Source organism: Alosa pseudoharengus, unplaced genomic scaffold, assembly GCF_046254945.1.
Source record: "Alosa pseudoharengus isolate Yale_2024_CS ecotype anadromous, Long Island Sound unplaced genomic scaffold, YU_APseudo_1.1 YU_APseudo_1.1_scf_4, whole genome shotgun sequence".
In the NCBI taxonomy this organism is placed as follows: Eukaryota; Metazoa; Chordata; class Actinopteri; order Clupeiformes; family Clupeidae; genus Alosa; species Alosa pseudoharengus.
The window spans coordinates 41,550,063-41,571,339 of record NW_027468774.1 but is presented as its reverse complement, the minus strand read 5'-3'; the positions used below and the strand labels follow the sequence as shown (position 1 = coordinate 41,571,339).

Sequence of the window (21,277 nt, the reverse complement as noted above, 5' to 3'; positions counted from 1 at the left end):
GATTATTACATTCTGTTTTTATTCACATTTTACACAACGTCCCAACTTTTTCTGTTTTGGGGTTGTAGTAAACCGACTGATACTGGGTGTGTAATTTTATGCCTGTTTGCTATATGATGTAAAGCTCTATGAAACATGTCCTGGTTTGCCTAGTAATTGTGTGTGTGTGTGTGTGTGTGTGTGTCCTGAAGGTATGAATCCACATCCTCAGAGGAGAGCAGTAGCGACAGCTCCGAGGACGAGAGCGACACGAGTGAATACCACGAGGCCCCTGAGAAGCTTCCGGAGTCTGGGGCCCGTCCACCTCAGCCTAAGGCCACCAGTCCCCCTGAGACGAGCGCTGCCCGAGAGACCGCCCTCCCCGAGCCCCCGCAACAGCTCAACACTGCCCCAGCGCTAGCCAATGAGCAGCTGGCTCCCCAGAGCACCGGCACATCACCTGCCACGGACGCAAACCCTCAACAGACTGTTAGCCAATCACCAGTCGCGGCTGTGGTGGCCACAGATGACTGCGTCACTGCCTCTGTGCCATCTCATGCCAGTGGCGGCTCTTCTTGCGGCCAGGCGAAGGTCACTGCCACCGAACAACCCGACGTCCAGCCAGCTCCTCTGTCTGCCTCAGAACAAACTGCTCCCCAAGCCAAACACTCCGACACTGGTGCTGTCCAGTCGGAGGCCCAAGACCTCGCCACTCAAACCACTGCCCCGGCCTCTCAGCAGCAGGCTAGCCAATCACAAACCACTCACCTTACGCCTGAGCAGGGAGCCAACCAATCACCAGCCACAGATTCCAGCTCCCAGCAACCTACAAGCCAATCCACAGTCGCAGAGCCAGCATCTGGGAACGTGAGCTCTGCATCGCCAGCCAGTCAGGAAAGCAAGTGAGTATAGAGGATGGAAGTCATTTCTGGGTACAGTGGAGCATTGGTTTCCTACTGTACATCTGCGTTTAGTTATTATTCTGACAGCATTAGCAGCATTTGTTTTCCAAATATACACAGGAGAGATGTTCAATTCCTAGTGCTATAGGTAGAGGATTTCACACAGCGGCCAGTCAACAACCAAGCTTAATTACCATCAAAAACAAAATCACTAACAAAGCAAACTTTGCGGGCAATAAACATCACTAACAGAACAACCTTCGAGTGCATTTCACTGGGGTTCACCTTCCTTCAACGGTATTTCATTGAATTAGGCCCATGACACCTCCAAGCAAATTAATATGCAAATATATATAGGATGAATTTGTGCCCTTACATTTTTGAAAGTTATTTTCTTGTGCTTTGTCTTTCAGACTGGAACTCAGCGAGAGCCTGATGACAGCACTTCATACCTTACAGAAAGCTGTTGGTGAACCGAATGCCTTCAGCCAGCAGGGGGCGGTACGTTTCAATTTGGTTTCATGTGCAGATTTCAGATCACTGACTGAGACAGACATCCTACTGTTGTGTCTTCTGAAAAAAAGCTAAACGTTTGGGTTGACTATGCGTCATATTCATTATATTGTGTGTGTGTGTGTGTGTGTGTGTGTGTGTGTGTGTGTGTGGGGCAACAGCGGACAGCCTACACCTCAGTGCTCCAGGAGTGGCTGCGCGTGTCGTGCCATAAAGGAGCGGACACAGCGGTGGTCAGGGCCTACATGGACACCTTCGCCACCCTCTCGCCCCAGCTGCTGGAGTTTGTCATCAACATGGCTGACGGAAACGGCAACACTGCCCTGCACTACACTGTCTCTCACTCCAACTTCCCCGTGGTCAAACTACTGTTGGATACTGGTTAGTGTGTGTGTGTGTGTGTGTGTGTGTGTTTGTGTTTTGTGAGTGTTATGCGTCAGTTTGTGCTTGTTATAGTGAGACTGACCAATGAAATGACCAGTGGATCTATTGTATAGAATATGTACCGGTATGAGAGTATGTGCATGTGTGAAAGTTTATAATAATGGGAAAGAAGTACTTGGTCAGTCCAAGGTGTGTCAAAAGCGTAGCTCACCATGAATGCGAGTTGACCACCTGCCACCCTGCGTTCCTGTACAGGCCTGTGTAATGCTGACAAGCAGAACAAGGCCGGCTACACGGCCATCATGCTGACCGCTCTGGCCGCCTTCAGCTCCGACAGCGACCTGCAGACCGTCCTACAGCTGCTGAGAACAGGGGATGTCAATGCCAAAGCCAGCCAGGTACGACACCATGGGATGCCACCTGACCGTGTGGTGTGTGTGGGTGTGTGTGTGTGTGTGTGTGTGTGTGTAATTCTGTGGCAATGCTGGATGTGACTGTACAAGGATTTCAGTCTGCTTCACTGTGTGTGTATGTGCGTGTAAGTGAATCATTGTGCTTCTGTGGCAGGGATGGGGGCTAATTGTTTGTTTGTGGCTATTTGTTTGTTTGTGTGAGTGTGAGTGAACTGCTCACTCTGACAGTGTGTGTTGGGAGCGTCAGGGGAGTGTGTGTACTTCAATAGCTACATAAAGTTGTAAGGACACTGGTCAGCCTGACGGTGTGTGTGTGTGTGTGTGTGTGTGTGTGTGTGTGTGTGTGTGTGTGTGTGCGTGCACTCCAGGCGGGTCAGACGGCTCTCATGCTGGCGGTGAGCCATGGCCGCGGCGACATGGTGCGGGCGCTGCTCTCCTGCGGGGCCCAGGTCAATCTCCGCGACGACGACGGCTCCACGGCGCTCATGTGCGCGTGTGAGCACGGCCACGTGGACATCGTGCGGCAGCTGCTCTCCGTGCCCGGCTGCGACGCTACACTGACCGATAATGTGAGGCTGCTGCCACCTCTCCCTCCTCCTCTGTTCCTATCCCTCTATCTTCTATCTCTCCCTCCTCCTCTGTTCCTATCCCTCTATCTTCCACCTCTCCCTCCTCCTCTGTTCCTATCCCTCTATCTTCTATCTCAACCTCCTCCTCTGTTCCTATCCCTCTATCTTCCACCTCTCCCTCCTCCTCTGTTCCTATCCCTCTATCTTCTATCTCTCCCTCCTCCTCTGTTCCTATCCCTCTATCTTCTATCTCTCCCTCCTCCTCTGTTCCTATCCCTCTATCTTCTACCTCTCCCTCCTCCTCTGTTCCTATCCCTCTATCTTCCACCTCTCCCTCCTCTGTTCCTATCCCTCTATATTCCACCTCTCCCTCCTCCTCTTTTCCTATCCCTCTATCTTCCACCTCTCCCTCCTCCTCTGTTCCTATCCCTCTATCTTCCACCTCTCCCTCCTCTGTTCCTATCCCTCTATCTTCTATCCTTCTGCTACTCATCCCTGCTGGTGCTTTTCAAACCTCTAATTCCGCTCCAGTTGGAGGACAGTGTTAAGATGACCAGATGCTTTTGCTTCATGTTAAAGATATAGATATATAGATGGATGGGTGGGCTGGTGAAGAGAGAGAGAGAGAGCTAGAGAGAAAGAGAGTGATAGAAGAGAGAGTGGTAGAGAGAGAGAGCTAGAGAGAAAGAGAGTGATAAAAGAGAGAGTGGTAGAGAGAGCTAGAGAGAAAAAGAGTGATAAAAGAGAGTGGTAGAGAGAGAGCTAGAGAGAAAGAGAGTGATAAAAGAGAGTGGTAGAGAGAGAGCTAGAGAGAAAGAGAGTGATAAAAGAGAGAGTGGTAGAGAGAGAGAGTGATTAATCTGTCTGTTTGTGCGTCTGTCTCTTGTAGGATGGCAGCACAGCTCTCTCCATAGCACTGGAGGCCAGTCAGAATGACATCGCTGTGCTTCTTTATGCCCACCTCAACTTTGCCAAGCCTCCGTCCCCTGTGAGTCCCCTGTTTATACACTTTATATGCACACAATCACACACACATGCCTGTACACACGTATACACACACACACAACCACACACACAACCACACACACATGCACGTACACACACACACACTCACACGCGCACACACACACGCACACAAATACACATGCACGTACACACACACACACACACACATGTGTACACACGCATCCAGGGGTGCCGCTAGGGTTGTATTCCATAGTACGCACCATAGGTGCCCCCCCCCCAAAAAAAAATACTCGATACTCGACCTTATTTACAAGATTTGCGTTTTTGGTAAATGTAGGCTAGCCTATTATGTAGGCCTCTCTTTATTGAGTCTAAGAAAAACCTTTACATAAATTGGAACAGAGAGCCATTCTTAGTCACGTCAACCTACCCATGTCATCCCTTATCAAATAGCCTACTGCATGAAGCGTCTAACTTTTACAACACTGGCTGCAGGCTACGTGGGCTATAGGGGTGTTTCAAGCTTTTTAAAAGTTCTGGGATGAGGGAGATTTCTCCCCCGGGAATTTTAAAAAAAATTCTGGTTGCTAAACACACTATTTAAACGCAGTTTGGGAAGGACAGGAATACCGTTACAGAGCAGGTGCTCTGGCTCAAATTAGGTGAACATACCTTATGCGCATTAACTTCACTGCCCAACCCGCGAAAAAGGGAAAGAAAAAAACAAGTTTATGTCGCAATTTGCGATAGAGAAAAACACAGTTATGGTAATCTACTAACAATAACAATTTGCTCACAACACTCTAAATACACTGCACTGCTGTTTTGGTTTTCCCAAACTTTTAGATGACAAGCCTACGCAGTCAAGGATTTTTAACACCCGCACCAACCCTACTCGTCATGACGCGCCTTAGCACCAAAAAGGTTGAGGACCTCTGCTCTACGCATTAACTGAATCCTTGTTCCAAACAGTGCTTTATTTTTTTTTAAATAAGCCTACAGAGGAAAGCAAACAATTCAACATTTTAAACATGTGTATACCGTGACCGTAGAGGACAATCTCTCGCTGCTGTCAGTGTCAGCATCACTGCTAAGAACAGTGCGTCTTTTAACGTTACGGTTAAACGCCTGAAAAATATGAAGCTGTTGCTGTTGTTTTCTTTTCATGACTGAATGATTTAGGCTATTATCCTATAATTGAATGGAACGTTGTGTTTTTAAGCGTCAGAATTGACCCAAGCAAAGCCACGCCACACAGGCCAAGGCATGGCAATGCTACGTTTTCATATTTTATAGTCTATGATTTCCATGCACACCATATTCCGGTTTTATTCGGAATAATGCCAATATTCAGATTGCACATGAGTCAATAAATATAGGCTAGTTGTCACACAAGTAGGGCTGTAACGATTTACGATTCGAAACTGAAATCGCGACATTCATATCCACCAGCCTGTGTCGCGGTGTGAAAAGGCAGAATCGCGACACACCCTTTCTAGTGTTTCACGCAGTGCTTTGCAGCTTATGCGGCCGCAAAAGCAACCCACAACTCCCGCTTTACTTATCGGTAGCCTACGTTGTCCAAAAACAAACAAACAAATAAATAAATAAATAAATAAATAAATAATAATTTCATACCTCTGCTTGTTTCATTGTAGACTGTAAACCCCCTCTCCTTGCCCCGCTCTCTCTCGCGCTCTCTCCCTCTCACTCTCCCTCCCTCTCCTGCTCAATGAACACGCGCGACTTAAATGAAATATTCACAATCGTGAAAGCAAGGACGCATAGATGACTAGCTAAATTACTATTAAATCCGCTTAGCATCATTAGCATGCTGCACATATTTGTTTAAAACTCTTGCATTGAAGTTGACTGATCATCTCAATACCAACGTTTCCCAAAAGGGCCTGTCCCAAGAACAAGTATTACCTTAAAACTTAAACACACATGGGGAAACTGAACAGTCCAATCAGTAGACTATGATAGGCTAAGCTATAGCTATAGTAGGCCTAGGCTATAGGCTAAACTGCATAAAGTGTGCTGTCATAAATATCAGTCATTCAGAAAAATATTTTTATATCAGGATATAAAATAATAGATATATTATATTGTAATCCTCTGGTGTTCTAAGGGAGGCTATTAAAATGTTATTTAATATCAGTCATTCAGAAAAAATTTTTTATATCAGGATATAAAATAATAGATAGGCCTATATTATATTGTAATCCTCTGGTGTTCTAAGGGAGGCTATTAAAATGTTATTTAATAAAATGTCTAGCCCCCCCCCCCCAAAAAAAAAATAAAAAAATAAAAATCGAGATTCGTATCGAACCGTGGGTCAAAAATCGTGATACAAACCGAATCGTGAGGTTGGTGTATCGTTACAGCCCTACACACAAGTGTTTTTTTATAGGCCAATATTGAATGATTTCATAAATAAAGCTGTGAAAAAATTGTACGCACAGTGCGTACAGGATTACGCCTGCCGGCGCCACTGCACGCATCCACATGCACACACACACACACACATCTATAATTCAAGTGATTTAGTTCAGTCCTGTTTTGCTATCTTAGCTTACTGTGTTTGCTTCCTCAGGTTTCACCAAAGTCCCCACTGTTGGGCTCCTCTCCCCCTACTGGTGAAATGAAGTAATGACCGAAGAGAATGGATTTGTGTATTTAACACAACTTCCACCACCATTTCCTCAAGCATTCCACCACAATTTTATGTGTTTGTATGTGTGTGTGCACATATGCATCTGTGTGTGTGTGTGTGTGTGTGTGTGTGTGTGTGTGTGTGTGTGTGTGTGTGTGTACATACCCCTGTGTCTATATGTGCATTTTTGAATACCCGCATTTCTCATGTGTGTGTCTGTGTGCACACATCATATAATATGTTTGATATTGTGTTGTCTATAGGACCTATATTATGGAAATGTGCGCACATATGCAAGAACACAATTGACACAACTCACATAAGTCTTTTGAAGAAACACATCTTTTTTGTTTGTAGTGTCAAGGTTAGCTCTCATTTTCTCAGATTTGTCGTTTTGTTTGGACAGGTCATGTTCTAAAACCATTAGGTTGTGTTTGTTTGTAGCGGCAATAACAGTCACACTTGATGGAATCCATTCTCACAAGCTATTCAGCAATATTAGTGCACAAACTTATACCTGTTTGACGTCCACATCAGAGTGGAGTAGGAGTCTTTCAGGAGCATTAGATTAATGCATTTTACACTGTTGTATGTTTAATTTGTAAAATCATTTATTTGTATCAACCAATATGTTTAATTGAGCGTTTTTCAGTCACATGGATGTTGTTGCATATGAAAGCATCAGTTATTTCAGTGAACTGTCAGGGAGTTCCTGTTTAGTTGTCAAAACCGACATCAAAGTGTCCTTTTTTTAATGCAACTGCCTTGGGTGAACACAGTGGCTCCACTGCATCCAAACTTACTCAGATGAACGAATATGACCAGCCATTTCAGCACAATCCCAATATGTCTCCAGAAAGGACCTTTATTTGTAATGCTTCGTTTGTACTATTTTGATAACATTTTAAGCCATTTTGAAAAAGAGTTACAGTTTTAACAGCAACAACATTTTTCTCAAGTCCTCTCCGATCATACTGAATTACAGTACACTATGCTTTTATTGAATAACAACCTCAAGGAATTGCCGTATAGTGTGTTGTTAGGACAGTAATCCCTTTGCAAACATAGTTGAACCAGCTGCTGCTGTCATAATAACAGATGGAAAACAGACTGGTGTTTTCAGTGTCAGACAGATAGTGAGTCATGCACCAAGCCTCTTTTTCCAATCGTTGTTTAGTATCTAACTATCACAAACTTCCTTGGATACTATGGTGTAAAACGTGTTGGAAATGGTCTTTCCAAAGATGAATGTGGTATTTGTATTTTTGATCAAAAATGCTAAGTGATACATCAAAAAAGTTAAAGCGAAAACTTGATTTAGGGACTGAACCCCTATTGACTCTATTGAAGAGACTTATTCGTCTGCCATTGACAAGTCCGTGACAATTCATTTAGGTACTAGGGTATGAGGTATGAGGGGTTTTTGCGGGTTGACTTGGTAATGGATGGTGATTTCAGGTCGGGGTAGTTGTTTGGTACTTTGGCCTTTCTGGGCCTCCATATGTATTGGCAGCTCACGGGTCATCCATGAGGTGGGATGTGCTGGAACCAGAAAGTGTAATCAAAGCCTAAGGAACAAAATCTATGAAGTATAGTCCGAAGGAGTGTGAAGTATACCAAAAAAATGGAGTAATATATCATCAGACTATGAAGAAAATGAGCAAACAAACATTAGAGAGAATTATTATTTAGCAAGACAGAAATTGTTGGATCCTTCTGGCAACAGAGATTTAGAGAAAAGTGTAGAGAAAGGAAAATTGTGTCTAGGTTTTTTGTTAACACACCTAGATTTTTTCACGTACCTTTATATTTTGGACTAATTGGGTTTTGTATCATTTTTTCTACATGTTTCTTGTATTTACCTTTATATCTTTATATCAGTAATATTTCTTCACTATTCTGTATGTCTGTATACGTCATATTTGCCTTGTTCTATACCCATATGTACTCACATTGTATGTTTTGTTTGGATTTTATGTTTTTGAAAATAAACCTAGACCTTTACAAGCCTTGTGTGGATAGCATACTTTAAAACATCATAACTCAGTGTTTGGTTTATCCCCCTCTCATGCTCATTCTCTCCCAGCAGATGGCGCTCTTTGACTATTGTAAAAGGTGCATCCAGCTCTGGCCAAACTACAGTTTGACATCTTGATTGCACAAGCATCGTCAGCAGGGGGCGCCAAATTATTTCTATTGTAATTGTAACTTATAGGAAGCATAGGCATCTCAAAAATTGAATATCAGGGAAATGTTTTTTTCTGTAATTTATTTCAAAAAGTGAAACTGTCATATAATGGATTCATTACACATGAAGTGAAATATTTCAAGCCGCTTTTTTGTTTTAATCTTGATTATTCTGATATCGATGATTATGTTTACAGCTCATGGAAATCAAAAAATGATGATCTCAAAATAGCCTATTAGAATAAGTACAGAAATGTCGACCTGAAAAGGGCTCTAATCAGCTAATCAAAACACTGGCAATGGTTTCCTGAGCATTTAATCTCAGTTTGGGAAGAGAAATGGAAATTTCAACAATATTCTAGTTTCTTTTAGATGCACCTGCCTAACCCCTTGCCTAGGTGGTATAGACAAGATAAAGATTAGGCCTATATATTGGAATAATACAATGTCAGTAGCGTCAATAAATGATAACAGGATGTAAAGGTCAACGGATGGGTCTTATTCTTGAAAAATATACGTTAAATCAGAAAATCAAAACGAGGACACGTCTGGCCACTCTTCATTATTCATACATCTAAACCACATAAATGATTTATCAGTATTTTGCTATACACCATTGACCACCCTCCATTGGCCGGAGTAGAAATAGAAATTCTAAGAACGACAGGAAATGTGTGCCACCCATTCATTTCAACAAGGGCGGCACCAGACAAAACATCGAGATTACGTGCACATCTCAAAGTATGTTTCTCAATGATCGTCTTATCAGCTGTTGTCGGATGGAACAAGTTGTGCCAAAATCATCTGCCACTGACGTTTGCCAAACCTCACGCAAAAAAAATCTCCTTGCAAAAATGGGTCAAAAAAATAATTTCACAGTTTCTTCCATCACCATAAATATTTGATATGGACATCTAGCCAGAATCTGATACAGTAGGGTTTAGCCTATAGCCTATATTTGGTATAGTACTTTGTCTTACTTTGGCCACTTAACCCTTGTAAGGTGTTCGGGTCTGTGGGACCCGTTTTCAATGTTTGCTAAAAGTAAAATTATGCTATTTATTATTAACTCAGACTCATTGGCCTTGGCTCATTTTCTGTGAAGAACATAAAAAAATACTTATTTTCAATGACTGCACACGTGTGATGTTCGGGTCTACTGGACCCGAGTGTAATAATTGTAGGTGCTATGTAGCCTACCCGTGTGTGTGTGTGTGTGTGTGTTTCTGTGTCTGTGTGTGTGTCTGCGCGTCTCTGTGTGTGTCTGTGCGTCTACAGTAGGCCTATGTGTGCATGTCTGAAGGTGTCTGCGTGCGGGAATGTTGTCTTTCTGCACCATTCCCACACAAAGTTACAAAATTGTTAAATTCAAGTAGCCTGTTCTGATTAAGTTCTAATCTTTTTTTTACATGTTTTATAATTTCCTCGTTTTCTCACAAAAAACTAAAATGATCATAAATGTGATCTCACAGGGGTAGGCCTAAGTGGCAAATATGAACCATAGGCTACATGATGTCTATATCATTGATAATTGAGCTAAAGTAAACATCTGTTAAGTATTTTTACATAAATTGTTATGGCTGTATTAATTTAAAAGCCTAACAATGTGGTGGGTCCACCAGACCAGTCCCGGGAACATTGGCTAAGTAACAAAAATATGAACACCTTACAAGGGTTAAGCAACCGGTTGTAGCCCATGAATAGCCTATCTTTTAAATGTCGGACTTTTAACTAGGCTAGCAATATTAAATTAGGCCGAATTAAACAGTGATCTTAGTGCACACCTTTCTCAAAAAGGCGCGACATTGGTCGATTGGCAGCTGGCCAGTGTAGTGTAATGGTCAAGAGGGTGGACTGGCTGGCAAGGGCTTATATTTGGGTGAGGCGAATGGGATTGAAAGTTCATGCAGTAATTAGACCTAATCCGAGCTGCATTGCTGACCATTGTGGCCACTTATCTTTTGGACATTTGGATCCATCAATCACAAAGGCAAGTGCTGTCTTATTTCGACAACTTTCAAAGTTAAATTTAAGTTAACAAAATTAATTTTGTTCAAACGTGTGGCAAAAATCTAACTTTTAATTAAGTTCAAACCATGATCCTATGTTGTTTAAATGTAGCTTTAATCCTCCAATTTCTATAACTCTATCTTTTTGTTTTTCTCTCGATGTTCAGTTTTATTACTTTCAATCAAACTCCAGATGACGCTTTAAAATTTAACTAAAATCCTTTATACTTATTTTACGACACAGGCTATCCTCTTTTCGTCAATTTGGACTACTTTTCTACTATTATACAGCAGAAATGCGAGCTGACTTAGGCTAAGCCTCTCTTGAGTATAACAATATAAACAATTGCCAGTAGCCTACTAGTTGGCCTATTGACAGGTGCAGTGGCAATTCTCCCATTGTGGCTTAACTGTTATTCTATTGCTGTAGCTCTGTAGCTAAAATGTTAAAATGCAAAATGTTAGCCTCCTTTATTGCTGTAAGTCGCTTTGGAGAAACACTTCTACCAAATGATTGAATGTAAATGTAAACATCAAGCCTATCAAACTTGTTCTGCTCAAGGTGCTTTATGTTGTATAGTTTGGGGTGGCTTCCTTCATAGGCCTGGTTCGTTTTGTAGGCCTAGGGCAATTTTGTAGGATTTGCAGACTAGCCTAGGCTATATGATATGTGTATTATATGTATTTACTACATGATATTACTGCCAATAAGGTAAAAACCCGGTCTTCATCCTACTACGGCAGGCTATTTGTCGGTGTCACCCAATAGAATACATTTGGAGGTGGAGTTTCAAAACACTGCCATCACATGAGGACAATATAAGCCCCCCTGTGTCACCATGCAATTACAGTTCTTTTTGTCTAGTTCAACAACGACCAGACGTTAAAGATGAGCCTTTCAACCAAAGACAAGACCCTGGTGAAGTCTTTCTTCACCAAAATCGCACCGAAGGCGGAGGACATCGGTAATGAGGCGTTGTCCAGGTAGACCTACAAACTTCATATTTTAGTCAGAAATTACTCGAATGCTGTCGTATAGGCTCTTCATATTTCTTCATATTTCCCTCTCATTTTACTTTCAGGACCCTCTTCGTCTATCCCCAGACGAAGACTTACTTCTCCCACTGGAAAGACCTGAGCCCCGGGTCTGCCCCTATCCGGAAGCATGGCTTGACTGTCATGACTGGTTATATGGATGCTGTTGAGAAAATTGATGACCTCTTGGCCGGCCTGCTCGAACTGAGCGAGCTGCATGCCTTCACACTGCGTGTGGATCCTGCCAACTTTAAGGTAGCCTATGGGACTTTTAGGCTGATGTATGGACTAGCCTACGTTCTCTTAGGCCTATTTCATTTGAAATATGATTAATATAATAGCCTACTAATACTGTAACCTTTCAACAGATCATAACCCACAATGTACTTGTGGTGATGGCGATGTACTATCCCGATGACTTCACCCCCGAAGTGCATGTGGCTGTCGACAAATTCCTCTCCAAAGTTAACCTGGCTCTGTCTGAGAAGTATCGCTAATGCGGGGACAGAAGAACTGCATACCTCAATCGAACCCGTCATTGGTTCGACTTAATTTGAGCAATTAATAAATCAATGGAAAAAGTCAGATCATGTGTCATGATTTTTTCTTTGAGTGTAACCTATTTCGAGTCGCATTGCGTTCTAAATTATAAAGGCTACTGCAGGCTACTGGACCTTACTGTAGGGGAATGATGAAATGATGTGTAGACTGATTATGGTACAGCCAACAACGTTTTTGATTAATCAAAATGGTTTGCCCGAAGGAGTGTGATCTGTTCAAACAAAACCACAGCAAAAAACAAAAGAAATACCATATGGACGAGTGAGATTATTTGTGACGCCACGATGGGCAACCTTTCAGTGGATACAATAAATAGCCTAGGCCTACAAGGTGAAGTGCCCTCTGGGCTCGAATTAAAATGGTTAAGATTGTTCAAATTGACGATCTGGTTTGATGTAATGATCAGAGAACTGAAGCACCGTTTAAACTAGCTGTAGTTCTAGCTGGCCCCTACCCCAGTGCATTTTGTTACAGTAGGCTACAAGTCTGGGGCCGGTTCCCCGATAACGCTCACTCTTAGCCCGCTAAGAAGACTCAAAAGATATATCTTTGCAAAGTTGTTTATGTTCCTAAGTGTGTTCCCCGAAGTGTCCCTTAGGAAGCTTCTTAACACGCTGCCTCTTACGTTCGACGTTACAAAGGCGCTGTCCCAAGTGAAGGTGCTGAATTAGTTGGCATCGATTGCTCAGGAATCGATTTTATACTTCACGTGAAGGTGCATGACGGCGTTAAGAAAGACAACAGGTTCTATGCAAATAAAACATTCCTCAAATTATTCCAGTAACATTTATTTGAACATAGTTTAAGTTATCAGTAAAAAATAAACTATTAACTAAATTATCAAATTGGCAGTAATATGTTCACACGATATGTTGTGACGGGTAGACTAACCGGGTATCCCTCGCTAATCATCCACCCTCCTTATCCCGTTGTGCCACTTGTGCCGCTTCTTGATGGGTTTAACGACTTCTAAAAATTGTGTGATACACTTTTATATTAATGGTAAGGTACCTTACAATTAGAATTGATTGGCAAGCAGCTGCAATTACTTCTGTTTAATGCGGTATTGATTGCCATTGGTTAATGTTTTCAATAAAAAGCAACCTATCTACAATGAACAGAGAGAGAGTTAGATAGCCTACAATATGGTGGGGAAGCAACGTAAAAAAAGGGCACCAAGCTTCTCGTTAGAGGAACTTGACATTTTGCTGGACGAGGTGAGCTTGCACAAGGTGACACAGTTTTCCAGCTTTCGGAATAACTTGTTCAACAGCAACAAAAAAGAGCTATGGAGCGACATGGACTAAACGGCTCCGCGGCCGGCGCCGTCTTTGATTCAATACAAGGACACGTTGGATCGCTGCCATTATAGGCCTAGTTGGTCGCTTACTGGACACCACCACGCTTACCCATTTATAGATCTTAGCCATTTAGAGGCAAATTCTTTGCCAACTTTTAATTATCAAAAGTGATTGCCAATTTGAACGCTTTAATGACATTACTAAATAGCCTAGGCTAATTGCCACCATATTAGTTCTGATACCAAATAAAGTAAACTTCATAAATATGCCTGTATCCATTGCGAACATATTTTATTATTAGTCTTAAAATGTCCATAACATAAAATCATCGTTGAGCCACAACATTGTCAACATACTATCGGCCTACCATAGTTTGACTTGTAGGCTACTGCGCTGCGCTGCATGATTTCTAAAGACTGCTGCACAGTGGCGGCGACTAGCGTCTTGAGAGCTCAAATGGTCCAGGGCCCACTTCCCCGAAAGCATCTTAAGCCTAAGAGCGTCGTAAAGTCCCTCTTACGAACGTCTTAAGATTTGCCGACTGTTTCCCGAAACCATCGTAGCTTAAGAGCGTCGTGAAAACACTCGTAGATCTACGAGTGCTCCAGAGTACTCGTTACCGGCTAAGAGCGTCTTAACAGTACTTCTCACTGAGGTCACCAACAGGACATACAGAGGAATTACAATTTAGAATACATAATCCAACTTACGTTCCCATTCTTTATTGTGTTTACCTGTGATGAATCAGATTTTAGCGTGCAAAATAGCCTACATTTAATGGTCATAATAATGTGATGAAAAATGCAATCAAGTTATGAAACGAGACGTTGCCAGAATAGTTTGACATTATCTTTGCTAAGTGAAGGCTATATTTTATTAGGCCTATGAGGTAAAAAGCAGAGAAAGCAACATGTGGTTTAGTCTGTAGCCTACTGCATCAAAATCTAAGCCTACACATTTCCTCTCTTTCTCTCGACTTCTTTCTTATCTTCAAACGTGTTCTTAAGTGATACCGCGAAAAATTATTGCATGGTGCAACAATCTAATCTTAAATTAATTACAATTATTTATGTCTCTGTGTGGTACACAACCTAATTGGGATGCTTACATGCAGATGTCAAAGTGTTTCTATTGGTGTGAATTAATGTGTAGATCCGAAGTTTAAATGGTAGGCCTATAGCTGTGACGTGCAGTCACCTGACATCACCGTCAAATCAGAGGATATTTCAGAACTATTAACGTGGACAGCTCCCCTTAAGAGCATCTTAAGAGCAGTGCACGCGCGTTCACGCTACGAGCATGTACGGGAAACAGTCGGAAAAACCAAACGAACGATCGTAAGATGAATCGTAGAAAACCCTCTTAACCCTTGTGTTATCCTCAAATCTTACCGACACTCTTTATCCTTGGGGTCAATTTGACCCCAGCTAAATAAACCCTCAGAAAATGATTATAATTCATATTGTTACCCAGTTTTTTTTGTGATAGGTACTTAACAAGAGTGTGATAACCACCATCAAAAGCCCTACAAAACAATCCCACCCCCCCCACACCCCTTTATGAACCTTGGAACCCTGGCTGGCAATATTGCCCATCCAGTGTCAGCAGCCCAAAGGCTTGCTGTTGCTTCCCCTTTTGACTTTTAGAGTCCTGCCAAAATGACTTATATGTAATAAGTACTTGTGTATGTAATAATGATAATAACAATATCCAAAATGTGTCAAATATTCATGTACCTTATGTTTCATACAGCTGGGGTCAAACTGACCCCAAGGAACATCAATGTACAAAATATTTGTACAGGACATTGAAAACATATTATTGAACAAATTTCATGCTAACTCTGTTGTACCCTTCAATTTAGGAAAAGTCATGAAACATGAAGCAAAAAAAAAAAAGTGAACCATATATTTTATGATGTTAAACGTTGCTTGGGGTCAAATTGACCCCAAGGATAACAGGAGGGTTAAGAGCGTGTCTCCGTCGTTATCGGGGAAGTGGGCCCAGGACACACTTCCCCGAAAGCATCTTAAGCCTAAGAGCGTCGTAAAGTCCCTCTTACGAACGTCTTAAGATTTGCCGACTGTTTCCCGAAACCATCATAGCTTAAGAGCGTCGTGAAAACACTTGTAGATCTACGAGTGCTCCAGAGTACTCGTTACCGGCTAAGAGCGTCTTAACAGTACTTCTCACTGAGGTCACCAACAGGACATACAGAGGAATTACAACTTAGAATACATAATCCAACTTACGTTCCCATTCTTTATTGTGTTTACCTGTGATGAATCAGATTTTAGCGTGCAAAATAGCCTACATTTAATGGTCATAATAATGTGATGAAAAGCGGACAACAATGCAATCAAGTTATGAAACGAGACGTTGCCAGAATAGTTTGACATTATCTTTGCTAAGTGAATATTTTATTAGGCCTATGAGGTAAAAAGCAGAGAAAGCAACATGTGGTTTAGTCTGTAGCCTACTGCATCAAAATCTAAGCCTACACATTTCCTCTCTTTCTTACTCGACTTCTTTCTTATCTTCAAACGTGTTCTTAAGTGACACCGCGAAAAATTATTGCATGGTGCAACAATCTAATCTTAAAATAATTACAATCATTTATGTCTCTGTGTGGTATATAACCTACTTGGGATGCTTACATGCAGATGTCAAATGTGTTTCTATTTTCGTATTGATGTGAATTAATGTGTAGATCCGAAGTTTAAATGGTAGGCCTATAGCTGTGACGTGCAGTCACCTGACATCACCGTCAAATCAGAGGATATTTCAGAACTATTAACGTGGACAGCTCCCCTTAAGAGCATCTTAAGAGCAGTGCACGCGCGTTCACGCTACGAGCATGTTCGGGAAACAGTCGGAAAAACCAAACGAACGATCGTAAGATGAATCGTAGAAAAGCCTCTTAAGAGCGTGTCTCCGTCGTTATCGGGGAAGTGGGCCCAGTTTAAAATAATTTTAAGGTCCATATGCCAACTTGTTTTATATGCGAGTTACATGTCATCAAAGCCAAGGTCTTCACATTTTTCAGTGACATGCATTCTTACTTTGTCAGTCTACTTTTCAAAGACAAGGCCGCTCAGACCGGAACAAACCTTGCTTGCTCCTTGAGAAGCGAAGTATTAATGCAATTTATTACATTGTTGGTGAAACTGAAATTGTTACAACATGGAGGGACTTAACGTAACGTCGACATAAGTGATATTCAGCACATAATCTCCCGGCACTGCTAAAGACTGATATATTTGCTTTGGTGGATGAATGAAGAAGTTTCCTTTGTCTCTTTAGGCGTGTTTTTCTCCTGTCTCCATCTATCGCTCACCTCTCTTTACAAGGTAGATGCTACAAGTGTGATGTAGCATGTCATCTGAGAGTTTTGTTATCTTTGACAGCTTTGTGTTTTCTGAATTGCCTCGTGCAATGTCAGAATGTCTGAACTCCTTTCTCATCACAATGGCATGATAAGGTAATGGACAAATTGTATGTGTTTAAGGTAAGATAAATGACATTGCTATTAGGTAGGCTACTTTTTGACCACTCCAGTAGGAGTCGGTCCTATGTGGTTTGCTGTGTGTGGTGTGTTGCGTGGTGAGTAGGGTTGCCACATACACTGGATTTCCCGGGTTTGTTCTCTTTTTTGAGTGACTGTCCCGGATAATTAGTAGGCCTAATACTTCCCGGGACACGAATTGTCCCGGTTTCTGGTGAAAATTAACTTCTGATTATAATTTCTGCTAGTTTCAAACGGTTTTGTTCTTGGTTGTGTTTAGTCAAAGTCAAAGTCAAAGTCTGCTTTATTGTCAATTTCTTCACATGCCAAGACATACAAAGAGATCGAAATTACGTTTCTCACTATCCCACGGTGAAGACAAGACATATTTTACCAATTAAGTCCACAGACAAACATAACATTCAAGTAAACAATAAAAAGTAAATAAGAAGGCACATACAATGAAGAAATAAGAGCAGCAAAATTGGGTTGAAATTGTGCAATTGTGCATAGACAGTCAATATAATAGTGCAAAGTCAGGCCAATAAATGGCTGAGGTAGTTCTGTTTCACCTAAGTAAGCAAGTGGCATAGTGGTGCAAGTTATGTAAGAGCAGCAGAAGTGTTGTGTTTTCAGGACAACAGGACAACAACAACAAGTTGCAAAGTGTGCAAAGTGTGCAAGTGTACAAGTGGAGTATTGCAAGTGGAGTAGTGCAAGGCAGCCATTGTGGGTCCAAAGTCCAGGATGTTATGTAGCTGAGGGTGGAGGGGGGAGAGGGGGGAGAGAGTTCAGCATCCTAACAGCCTGGGGTGCGTTTCCCGTACAACTACGGAGGTTAGCTTTTTACTAACGTGGTACGATGCATCGTTCAACTAACTAACATGTAAGTTACGACTGTTCCCCAAAGCCGCCGTACTTACATAGTACTTTGTTAGTTTGAACCATGTTGGTTTCAACCAACATAGTTCAGACTACAATGGTTGCAGATGTGTTCGGAGAATGTCGGGCTCTGTCGGTTAGAGCCGAACGCATGAAGTCACGCAAAATGAATGAAATTTGACATTGCATGACGTTTCCTGGGCCCAGCAGTTATAATATCATTAATAATAATAATAATAATAATAATAACAATAATAATAATGATAATACTTATTACAACAATAGGCAGTAATTTCAATAGGCCCTAGGCTATGTATGCTTTAAAAAAAAATATATATATTAGGCTATTAAAAATAATAGGCATAATAATGATAATTTTAATAATAACGTCACAGTCTATTGAACGTAGCCTACTAATGAGCCTAATCAGTGAAGCATAAATCGCCAACCGAGCACATGTGAACAAATAAGTTACACATTTAATGAATCACACAGAATAGCCTATAGGCTAAATACTGGCCAATATTTTCATTTGTTGTAGCGTGACAAGGTGGCGTGAAAGGATAGACCTCTGCATTTCGGATCTTGTAGTCATAGGTTCGAGCCTAGATAATGATAAATTAATAATGATGTTGGAATCTTGGATAGGCTCAATCACTAAATATTCCTATGATCGTTTAGAACCTGTAGTCCTAGTTTTAACTACTGATTGGAGACCATATGCTTACTAGCCTAGGCTTAGGATACATGTAGCCTATATTATGTTCTATGCAAATTGGCATGGTTAGATTAGATTCAACTTTATTGTCATTGTGCAGAGCACAAATACAAATACAACCAAATACAGTTTGCATCTAACCAGAAGTGCCAAAAAGGCAGAAAAGTGCAATGTGATATATAAAGTATAGACAGGTGGTGCATAGACAGGACAATAAATATAGTGCAGTGTAGACAGTAGTATACAGTTGGTTTGCAGAAGGTGGTTTAGAGTAATATAAATTAAATATAAATATGTGCAGTATCTTATCAGTTACCTTACAGTAAGAGCAGAATAAATATGGATATGTAATATGAACAATGTTAAACATGTTGTTATGTAAGTGCTTTGGGTTTCACTCTGTTCTAAAAGCGCTATATAAATGAATACTTTACTTTATGATTGCCCTTCATTTCACTGGAAGTTTTTCATGCCTTTATGCAGCATTTTTCCAATGTTGCCCTTGTTATGTGTTTTCACTGTGACACTGAAAATTGAATACTGTTACCACACACAAGTATTTCATGATATTTTAAATGCACAGATACAGTTTTTTTACCATTACTTTTCATCCATTGTAGTTATGAAGTTGTGTGTTGAATCACAACCACAAAATGACAGTTCACATAGCACAAATGTTTCAATGCTCAAATGGTTGAAGGATCTGCGCCAGCTGTACCCACACACACACACACACACACACACACACACACACACACACATACATATACACACTCACACTCACACACACACACACACACACAGTGTTACTGTAGGTGCTGCTGAGACAGTAGCAAAGTATATACTGTTCAAATGCATGTCTATATTCCCTGAGTGCACTGACATTTCAAGACCTACTTTATTCCATCAACCCCCTATGATAATACAAGCATGTCAACTGCTCCATCTAGGAGCCCAACAGCGAGGCAGAGGCGCGGTACAACAACGCCCATAGCCGGACCCGCGTTGTTGTGGAGAGGGCCCTGGGCATGTGGAAAGGTGTGTGAGCAAATCCGCTGGTGGCCTGAAGCTCCATCCTGCAAAGGCGTGCAGTGTGGTTTTGGTGGCGGCGCTTCTGCAACATGGCCCTTCAGGATCACATCCCACTGCCGGCTGATGTGGAGCTGTTAGTGGAGGAGGTGGAAGAGGTCATTCCAGTGGCTGCTGCACACCTTCCTGCTGGCCTGGAAGCACACTGGGAATTAGTTGCACATATGTTTGGCCCCTAAACACCCAAACCCCACAATTCCCTGCCACATTACCTGTTTTTTCCCCTTTTGTTTATGTTTTTTACATTTCTTTTAGTTTGGTGGGGGTGAGGGGGTAAATGTACTTAACTTTCCCACCATCACTTTCTCCCCATGATCCCTCCCACACACACATACAAACACACACACACACACATGTTCCCTATGAGCCATGACATCAAAATACATACACAGATTGAAAGGTCACAAAGCAAAGGCAACTTACCATTTTTCCGCCTCCCATGACAGGCCTACCCATACCTGGGCCATGAAGGACAAGTTAAATCAGTGAAAATCATGTCACATTTTGACACTGACCACAGCACTCTGCACGCTCACTTAAGTCCCAGAGGTCTTAAAGTTCTCCAAGCGAGAGGCTACTCAACAGCAGCATTTTCCAATGTCATTGTACCAACATAATTCAGCTATGTGTTCAAATATCAAGATCATATAATAACTGAGAGTAGTCTAACTTATACACCCGCTAAACATAGCTTGTGATCAGACAAGATACAACACAAACCCCACTCCACAGGCATAGGCTACTCACCTCACACCCATCGACTCAGTCTTGAACCCCTGACCTCTCTCATGTAAAGCCCACACGCTACAGTCTCTGCCACAGCACAGTCACTTCACCACATCATAATGGGCTGTAGAGTCCATATACCGTTAGCTATGTGTATGATTAGCAGATGCTTCATCCAAACACACTTAACATACGACTACAATGTAACGTTATCCTTTTATAACAATTACAATGCTAGCCTCACATAACAATACCGTTGGCATTCAAAAGCTTTATCACCAGATAACTTAACGGGTGTTCGAAAGAATCTGTGCTGACACATTAGCATTAGGCTACATGTAAATTCACGAATAATAACAACACAGATGATTGCGGTCATCATAGCACTTCACCACAGGCCGCTCTGTTGTAGGCTAACTCCACAACACTTCACTTTCCACTGTACCACATAACGTTGTCCAGTAATGTGCAATTGTAGCTTCCAGCAATGCTATGGTATGGTATCCCACAACAATGTTATGGGATCGTTTAATGGCTACCTCTCATCCATCTGTCCTCTGCGTGTTCCGTCATCAGGGTTGGTTACGTCGTCTACTATGGTTCTTACTACTTACTACAGGTCGAGAGGTGTAGTTGTAACTACACAACTTTACGATAGTGGTTGCGAACGTTAGTTGCTACTATGGTTTTGGGAAACACTGACGCAGTGTCACGATGCATCGTACTATGTAAGTTCCACCACTATAGTTCACACTATCGTTTTGGGGAACAGTTGTGTCGTACTTACATAGTTGCAACCATGTTAGTTGCTACCGTAGTTAGCAACGATGCTTTTGGGAAACGCACTGGTGTATGAAGCTGTTGGTGAGTCTGGTAGTGCGG

The 21,277-nt window shown here is 41.8% G+C and overlaps 2 protein-coding genes and 1 long non-coding RNA gene across 5 annotated transcripts in view; 2 read left to right on the top strand and 1 right to left on the bottom strand.

The window, feature by feature from the left end:
• kank2 (KN motif and ankyrin repeat domains 2) overlaps nt 1-8,389 on the top strand; it is a 31,071-nt gene extending 22,682 nt beyond the window's left edge. For both annotated transcript variants that reach the window (XM_076266355.1, XM_076266354.1), the window contains exons 7-13: nt 192-881; nt 1,295-1,382; nt 1,556-1,775; nt 2,034-2,176; nt 2,560-2,760; nt 3,650-3,748; nt 6,323-8,389. In XM_076266355.1, coding sequence (XP_076122470.1) covers nt 192-881; nt 1,295-1,382; nt 1,556-1,775; nt 2,034-2,176; nt 2,560-2,760; nt 3,650-3,748; nt 6,323-6,379 — 1,498 coding nt within the window. In that variant the 3' untranslated portion in view covers nt 6,380-8,389. The remainder of the gene's footprint in view (nt 1-191; nt 882-1,294; nt 1,383-1,555; nt 1,776-2,033; nt 2,177-2,559; nt 2,761-3,649; nt 3,749-6,322) is intronic.
• Nucleotides 8,390-11,467: 3,078 nt separating this feature from the next.
• Nucleotides 11,468-12,110, top strand: LOC143103330 (hemoglobin subunit alpha-2-like). Its single transcript, XM_076267159.1, has 3 exons — nt 11,468-11,562; nt 11,661-11,868; nt 11,982-12,110. The coding sequence occupies exons 1-3, from the start codon at nt 11,468-11,470 to the stop codon at nt 12,108-12,110; spliced, it is 432 nt and encodes a 143-aa protein (XP_076123274.1).
• Nucleotides 12,111-18,646: 6,536 nt separating this feature from the next.
• LOC143102623 (uncharacterized) lies at nt 18,647-21,237 on the bottom strand. Of its 2 annotated transcripts, none has more exons than XR_012982611.1 (2): nt 21,183-21,237; nt 18,647-20,519 (listed from the first exon to the last, which is right to left on the bottom strand). It is a non-coding gene; the product is annotated as an uncharacterized LOC143102623 (long non-coding RNA). The 2 variants fall into 2 exon arrangements; XR_012982610.1 differs by having other exon boundaries at nt 20,935-21,235.
• Nucleotides 21,238-21,277: the final 40 nt, after the last annotated feature.

What these genes read in the sequence shown, in the direction of transcription:
- LOC143103330 (XM_076267159.1), top strand. Translation starts at nt 11,468, where the DNA reads ATGAGCCTTTCAACCAAAGACAAGACCCTGGTGAAGTCTTTCTTCACC. An exon ending in GGTAATGAGGCGTTGTCCAG is followed by an intron (nt 11,563 to 11,660) that starts GTAGACCTACAA and finishes TTTTACTTTCAG; the next exon opens with GACCCTCTTCGTCTATCCCC. An exon ending in TGGATCCTGCCAACTTTAAG is followed by an intron (nt 11,869 to 11,981) that starts GTAGCCTATGGG and finishes ACCTTTCAACAG; the next exon opens with ATCATAACCCACAATGTACT.